Below are 7975 nucleotides of genomic sequence, written 5' to 3' on the forward strand. Positions count from 1 at the left end.
TGCACTGTGAAATTTTGAAATGTATATTTTATGCGGGGAGCAAACCCCAAACCAAAAACAGCTTGGAAAGGGATGGGCATCACCAAGCTGTACTTGCCTAAAACACAACACAAGGAGTGGTGCCCTGACGGGCCAGGTGGTGAAGGGGTCCGCGAACAATGATGTTAACAAATTGGGTATAAAAGTCAAGCATTTGTGAGTGATTGCGCAATGGTACCATTAAACAAATTGGAATGTTAATTTTACTATCAAATGCCATGATCTTACTTTTTCCAGGAGTTGGTATGACTCTTGCCTTTGTTTTGACCATGGTCTGTTTATGGGAAAGAGCGGATACTGTGAAGAAAGCATAGGTCAGAGAATTCAGAACTGTAACTGAACAATTGACAAAAAAAATCTTCAAATAGTACAGCAAATTCACCAACTGACAGTGAATGAATTGCAAGGTTGTTTAAATTATTTAAGATGTGCTCATGCAATGTCATCCATACTTTAGTATAAGCTCAAAAAGACTGTAAATTACTGTATTTTGATCATTACCTGCTTGTGTAAAACAAAGAATTGAAAACAATTTGAAAAAGTGACCCTTTATCACTCAGACCCAAACATCAATTTAACGCTTCAGTAGGTTCACCTTGTGTTCTTAAAGCCGCATCACCATCACCCAGTTCTCTTTTGAGGCTCCTGGATGGCAGTGGGATCTTGTGAGGTAGTCGAGAGATAGGAGTAGAAGGATGAAATCTACAAGTTGAAGGTGGTCGGGATAAATTGGGCTGAGACTTTGTGCGTGCCGCTGACGTTTGTGAAGAGGATTCACTCGTTGCCAAATTCCTCTGATTTCCTATTAAATAGAATTAGGGAAATTCTAGTTAGGATAGACACCAACTGCTCAATGGTGCCTTTCTCAGGACTGAAACATCATCATCGAACAGTTAATTGAGATTTTTAAGAATAGAATCAAATTTAATAAGCTCCTTAGGGATCATGGAAGACAATTACAAAAATAGAAAATATACATACAAAAACTAACAGAACATGTCAATTATGGTCACTAAACTAAGTTTCTACATGATAAATGTGAAATTTTAAGACCCCCATTTCTTCAAAATGACTTAAATAAAGCCAAAAAATGATTTCCTCATTCATTGTCAAATCACAAATCAGCAGGAAAGTGGGTATACTGGAGCCCATCCCAATTCATTTAAGACCTAAAGGCATGATTGTTGCAGAATCAAAATAATTTTCATTGATAAACGTTACCCTCTAGTGGAGAAGCTGCAATGGAATGGCCATGACATTGAGTTTTAGCAACATAACCAATCGCTTACCCACGATCCTATTTTGCCTGGCGTGTGGAGTGGCAGGCCTGGGACTGGCAACATGTGGTTGCAAAAGATTTTTTCTTTGGCCTTGGGTTCTGCACCTTTCAAGAGAGGCAGGTCTTGCACTGTCTGGTTCTTTCTTCAAAAGAGGTTATTAGAGGATTTATATTAAAAACTTAAAACATGTAAAAATCAAATAAATACCTTTGTTAACCAATACATGAACTATATAATAATATTCATAGATCTACTTACGAGGCTGCTCTTATTAAGCATTCTAGCACTAGATATTCCAGCATTTTTAATAGAGGCATTGGCTTGTAAGACCGTCTTCTTCAGAGGTTGGTAGAGGGGCACAGATTTACTTTGCATTTCAGGTCTCAATATGTTTGATGAGGACTTTGAGGTCGTTTTCCTTTCCATCGGTGACCGAAGAGAGGAGCGCGATGTCTCTGATGAACAACGGGGCCTCATTTTAACATGTCGCACAGCTTGGCTTGACTTGATCCAGATTCGATCCGATGAGTTTTTCTGACTTTTCTGAAAAGTTGTGTCAGGGGATATCAAACAGAAAGTTTTGTTGCCAGCGGACCTAACTGGTAAGTGTTCTACCTGTCCGGTTACAGTTTTGATGGCCTTAGTGCACTGGACTCCTGGAGCAGGGTTGATTGTGGGTATGCTATAATCGGATGTTGCATTTTTCAGAGTCTTCTTGGACGGCTGGTTGTTCATTATTTGCAAGTGAGCATTCCTTGGAATTACTTTAGATGGAAGAAGAGAAATTGCATTGCCATTCCCTCCTTTCGATAATCTGTTCCAAATAGTACAGGGATGTTCAGTGCATTTCCTGAGCACAATTTTACATAGTGGCGATGACCCTGAGACATTTTTTTCACTCACATGATTTGTCGCAAATTTAGTGTTTGTAATAACCAAATCCGACATTAGGTTATTTATTTTGGGGGTAGATGAAGATAGTCCTGGAGCACAATGCTCGATAAACTCTGGTGGCTGTCTGGTTGGGAATTCACTTGGAGTGCATTCCACGCTAGGTGATTCTAAAAGAGAAGCAAGGTTTTGCTTTCCAAGATTAGACACAGGTGTAGATGTTTGATTAGCCTGATCTATATCCTGTAGTGATGATACAGATGGCACAGAAGCAATACATTTATGATCGGGAGATTCTTCGCACAAAATTGTCTTCTGAAGACACCCGCCGTTTTCATTAGGCATAACCATTGGATATTCAGGCAAACTATGATCATCTTCCTCAAAAGTAAGATCACAACTTTTAGACAGTGTGAAAGTCCTGCCAAGATATGGATTCCCTGAATTTACACATTTTTTCTCACACACATTTGGCAGGGCTGATGTGGTCAGTACGTTGGATTTATTATGCAAACCTCCATCCCCAGCAGATAGTGAGGTGGATGATTCGTCAAAGGAAGACAATACCAAAAGAGACTCTTCTACCAGACAAACACTGTTGCTTCTTAACACCATTTCACCAGAGCTCATAGAGAAGCTATCATTTTCAGTTGATCCAGTTTGAAGTGTATCACATGGACTCCGTTTACTTTGTTTAGGAGAGTTAAGATTTGTGATAATGTAACTTCCATTGCTTTCGGTGTCATTAAGTGCATGGGATTCCTTTGGTTCTTGAAAACCTTGTGTCCTCAATTTTATATTACAGGAATCAGTATGGTCATTGAAATTGATGGGGGAGCAGGATTGCCACAGGGTCGTTGTGGTAGAGAACATCTCGACCCCTACTGAAGGAGTGCTTTGAAACTTAATTACAGACGAGCTTTCATTTTGGAATTGATCTAGCATTTTTCCGTCAGGTGAAGCGCTGGCTTTTCTGTCATTGTGACTAGATATACTCAAGTCTGGTGAAGAACTTAATAGGATGTTCTTGTATGGAGTTTCAGCAGGACGACACAGATGCAGGTCATGTGGTACAACAAATTCCGAGTAGGACAAGTTAATCGTTGAACTAGACATGGAGGGGCTGTGGCAAGGTTGTCATATCACGTTTGAAAAAGACATCCTTTCATAGCAGGATTATTCAAATGTGCTGGTCTTCCATGAACATCTGTAGATGAGGGAGAAAACAATATTAGGCCAAGAAGTAAAAGTGGTAAAACAAAAACATTTTCCCCTTGTTCCATTTAGATGGATACTTTATTAACTATACTTTATTTGAGTGCTTATGTGCATTTGTCCCCGCAACCCTACTGAGGAAAGCGGTGCAGCAAATGGATGGATGGATGGATAGATGTGTATTTGTACTAATAAAAGGAAGCCAGTCCATTCGCAGGCCAACAACGAAGCAGCTACACCACATTGTTGGAAGCTGTGTAAGGTCAAAGAGTGCCATCTTTTGGATTGTGGCTGCAATCAAAACAAAACCAGAAAGTATTCTGACTTTGCAGATGATGTTTGTTTGATTTAACTGCAAACCCAGGAGGGGGACAAAGAAAACTGAGTAAGGGATTTAACCACATGTGGAGATTCCACCATTAGGATTCATGTAAACGTATGAACAGATTAGGCTACTACCCTACAACTGTTTAATAACAGATAACTATAGTCAAACTTGGCAAGCATACTTCATCATTTGTGATCGGGTCAAAGGTTCAGCAACTTCTTTTGGGGATGAAAAGGCAGCAAAGTGCTGGAATGACTATCCAGTAGGAGTAGCCAAACATTTTACTCAAGTAAAACTACTGTTACTTCAGAATAATATTACTCAAGTAGAAGTAAAAGTAGTCATCCAAATTCTCGAGTAAAAATAAAAGTTTTTGTGGAAAAAAAACTACTCACGTACTGAGGAACTGTAGCAATGTCGTATTTATTGATTTTTCTAAAACAATCAGATCAAATGATCAAAGTCGATCCAGCGAAAAAAAAAAACATTTAATTAAAAAATTTGTTAAAATAATCGCCAAATCAAGTCTTTTAATATAGTAAAAGATGCAAGTAACGAAGTAATGACTTCACTGTTTCCTAATGTAGCGGTGTAAAAGTACCGTTATTTCTTTATAAATTTACTCAAGTGAAAGCAAAAGTATAGGGATTTAAAAATACTGGAAGTATAAAATTTCCCAAAAGAATTCAAGTAAATGTAACAGTAAATGTACTCTGTGGCTACCCACCTGATTTCAGATGCCCCTACTATTATAAATGACATATTTTTAACGCGTTCCAGCATGTTTCATTCAAGTTTCAATTGAAACACTTGCCATCTTTTGTAATTTTAAATTTCTGTAACAGTTCTGAAATAGTTTATGATACGCAGCAACGTAGATAATAAAGGGAAAAGCTATGGGTTTCTCACTCATTGGTAATTTTGAAGCACAAAGTAGGATTCAATCTTCTACACTGTGTTACAACTCTAGCTCAAATTTGAATGTAAAAGGTCAAGACTGTTTAGCAACTTTATGGTGGAAATTAAAACATTTCAGTTATTCATCTGAGTTCATAAACATCCATTTGGAAAATAAAATGTTGCTTTAAAAAAAAAAAAGCCATCAATCTCAGCTTTCAACAATTAGGAAGATTTGAAATATGCCGAAAATTCTTGAACAACTTATGACCTTTATTATGGGTGGACAATTAATCCAATTGATGCATTTGCAAAATTAAAAAGAAAATTAAATGGACCTAACAGATGAGGGAATTGTTTAATTCACTCCAAACTGGTGCTGATAAGTCTAGTCCTCAAATCTCAAAGGGCATAATTATTAAACACTCCCCGATGTAAAACCTACAAGGAAAACCATGTGGCAGAATAATGGATGGTTTAGAATTAGTATTTAAAGTACAATATTGTGGTTAGGCAGAAGCTATGAGTAGCAATTTTGCACTAGCGGTGAATAAGTTTGAATTAAGATAGATTTTAAAAATCATTTTTGTCTGAACCTTTTGCAATAATAAAAATGCTTTTATTGATTTGTTAACCCTATCGCTTTGTTCAAATGTTTGTTTGTTTATTAAAGTTAGTTGCCGAATTTGACAACTAAAAAAGTAGATAAGGATTTGTGGCAATATAGCCCAGCCCTAACCCAATTTATGATCGGGAATAGTTTGGCCGAATAAACATGTAAACATCTTACGACCAACTCTCACCAACTGAGCAAGCAGTGATATTGTCCAAATGGCCCCTCATCGAAAAACCATCCAGGGTGATGCTTAAGAGCCAGGTTTGAACTAGGAAGTTCACACATTATCTTTAACCCTGAAGGAATCTGTGCGAGGAGGGAGAGTGGTTGCCGAATTTCAGACTCAGATGGTATTCTCTGTTGCTAAGCAGCCAAAGTATTAAAGGGGAAAGGATCAGGCAGGTTTTAAGAAATTCAAGTAAATGGAACTCTGTACTTCAATACTATACAAGAGTAGAAACGAAGACTGCATTGCACCCCCCGAAAAAAAATAGATGCAATGCTACAGGAAACTAAGCATCAGAGGCGTGTTCAGGAGAGTGAGTGATTGCTATCGCGAGCTATCGCTAGCTTCTGAACGGCCAGTGATTATTGAGCGCTCGCGTGCCCGAGTAATCACGGGAGAAAGACCGCTTACTTAGATTTCCAACATGGCGTCGACAGTGCAGAAGATTGAGGATCTCACCCTGACGAGTGCTGTTGGCGATGTAATATATCGTCTTACATTGCCTGGTAATGTTTGTGAACAATGCAAGACAGGTATGACCCTTCCACTGCGTTTAGGATAACCTTAACTGCGTCAATATGCGAACTGTCGCTCATATCAGCCAACTCGCTCAAAGCAAGCTGTAGAACGAAATCCAATGTACTGTCGTCGGCCATTTTGGATCAGTAAGGCAATCACAGTGAGCGATTACAACCGTTCAGCAGTGCGCGGCAAGCGATTTACAAGAGACTACATGTCTGATCACTCTCCTGAACACGCCTCAGGTAATTAATTAACCCATGTGACAAAACAGTGCGCAACACCATCAGAGGAACTTGTCAACTGTGCACAGACTGAAACTTCAGTGGCATGGTCATGTAACAAGATCATCAGGACTGACCAGAAAAATCCTCCAGCGCACAGTCAAAGGGGGCAGGAGGAGAGGAACGCCGAAAAGGAACTGGGCCGACAAAATTAAGGAACAGACTGGTGCCAACTTTGCCACGACCCTAGAACAGGCCAGGGACCGTCAACAGTGGAGAAGGCAGTCCAGGGTTTCATCCTCATTGGTGCCCCGACAACCCATGTGGTTAAGCGATCAGTGATCAATTGAAATACAATAAAAGAATGGACAAAAACAAACCACCAATACATATTGTGTATGATACAATAGTAAAACAAGATCATTTCATGGGCCATAGAAAACCGTGCCAGCTGGATAAGGCCTACAGGCCTTGACTTTAACATATTAGTTAAAAAAAAAATAATAATTTAGCAACCCTAGTGGTCAAACTCCACAAATAGAATATTGATTCAGATAAAAAGCAGAAATACATTAAGTTTCATATAAAAAGTTTTTAAAACTTGGAGGCCGAGCCATTTGCTTTTGTTTTACATAAAGAGCCTCACCAAGAGGTAACAGACAACTGTCGGCATTCTTAAGGGTACGGGTACCTAAAAAAAAAAAAAAAAAAAAAAAAAAAAAAAAAAAAAACTTGGCAAAGGGCTGGGCAAATAGAATAGAAAATGCGGTTTTGTCACAGATTCTCCGCAGTTTTTATTCTTTATATTTTGTAGCGATCGTTTTGTGTTGCACTACACGATAGGCTATAGAGACTTTCAAAAAGTTAAATATTACAGTGTCCCTTAAGGGTCTGATTTACCAAAGAATTGCATGTGCAAAAATCGGCATATTTAAAATTTAGAACATAATGATCAGACGCACAAAAGAGTCGTTGAGAATGACAAAAAAGCATTTCTTGTTTACGGTTTTTATGGCTTGTATTCTTTGAGCTTTTTATCACTTGCACTCATCGTACAGGGAACTCGAAACCATCTACTTGCCTGGTTTTGGGCAGTTCATTCGAGTTGAATGTAGTGCTGTGTTGCTCTCTGCTGGTTTCCCGCAATAATCCAATGAATTATGCTTAAATCTTTGGGATTGTCACAATAAATGAGCGGAGTATATCACCTCGGTTTGCGTTATTCGCAGATACTCTAGTTTAAATTACCTGTTTACACACAAGACCAATGCCAAACATAAATGACGGCTGGATTATCCTCCAACAAATTGTCTCAATGTATAGATGAGGATTTAAGTGGTGACAAATCTCGCAAAAGCTCTTCCTCGAGTTATGCCTTAACGCACAAACGTCTATTACTGCCAACCGGTGAATTTAAATATGACGAAAAGCCCTATTGCTAAACATTAAGTGGTAATATAGTTTTAAATTGACCACATATACTATTTTAATAACTGTACTTTGACGGGACAAACACTGCACTTAACGGTTAAAACTATCGACACCTATGAAATAAGAGTAAAGCAAACTAGTGGTAACATCGATCACTAAACAATTGCGAGAATTTTCTGTTCTTCACATTTGAACGACGGACACCTGTCGAATGAGCGCACTCTTTCGACTGAGTGACGATTAAAGGAGTAAAATATAATTGAGGAGTTTGTACAAAACGTCTTGAAAGAAAGCGTGTATAAGTGTGTA

The 7975-nt window shown here is 38.5% G+C and overlaps 1 protein-coding gene across 1 annotated transcript in view; it reads right to left on the reverse strand.

Moving 5' to 3' along the window:
• LOC148359188 (uncharacterized) overlaps positions 1–7832 on the reverse strand; it is a 26266-nt gene extending 18434 nt beyond the window's left edge. Inside the window, 6 exon segments of the mRNA XM_088344378.1 lie at positions 268–336; positions 635–841; positions 1329–1461; positions 1578–1862; positions 1935–3417; positions 7317–7832. Of these exon segments, the coding sequence (XP_088200504.1) occupies positions 268–336; positions 635–841; positions 1329–1461; positions 1578–1862; positions 1935–3371 (2131 nt within the window). The 5' untranslated portion in view covers positions 3372–3417; positions 7317–7832.
• Between the last annotated feature and the right edge of the window lie 143 nt (positions 7833–7975).

Source organism: Urocampus carinirostris, chromosome 9, assembly GCF_059441175.1.
Source record: "Urocampus carinirostris isolate Australia breed hairy pipefish chromosome 9, RoL_Ucar_1.0, whole genome shotgun sequence".
NCBI lineage: Eukaryota > Metazoa > Chordata > Actinopteri > Syngnathiformes > Syngnathidae > Urocampus > Urocampus carinirostris.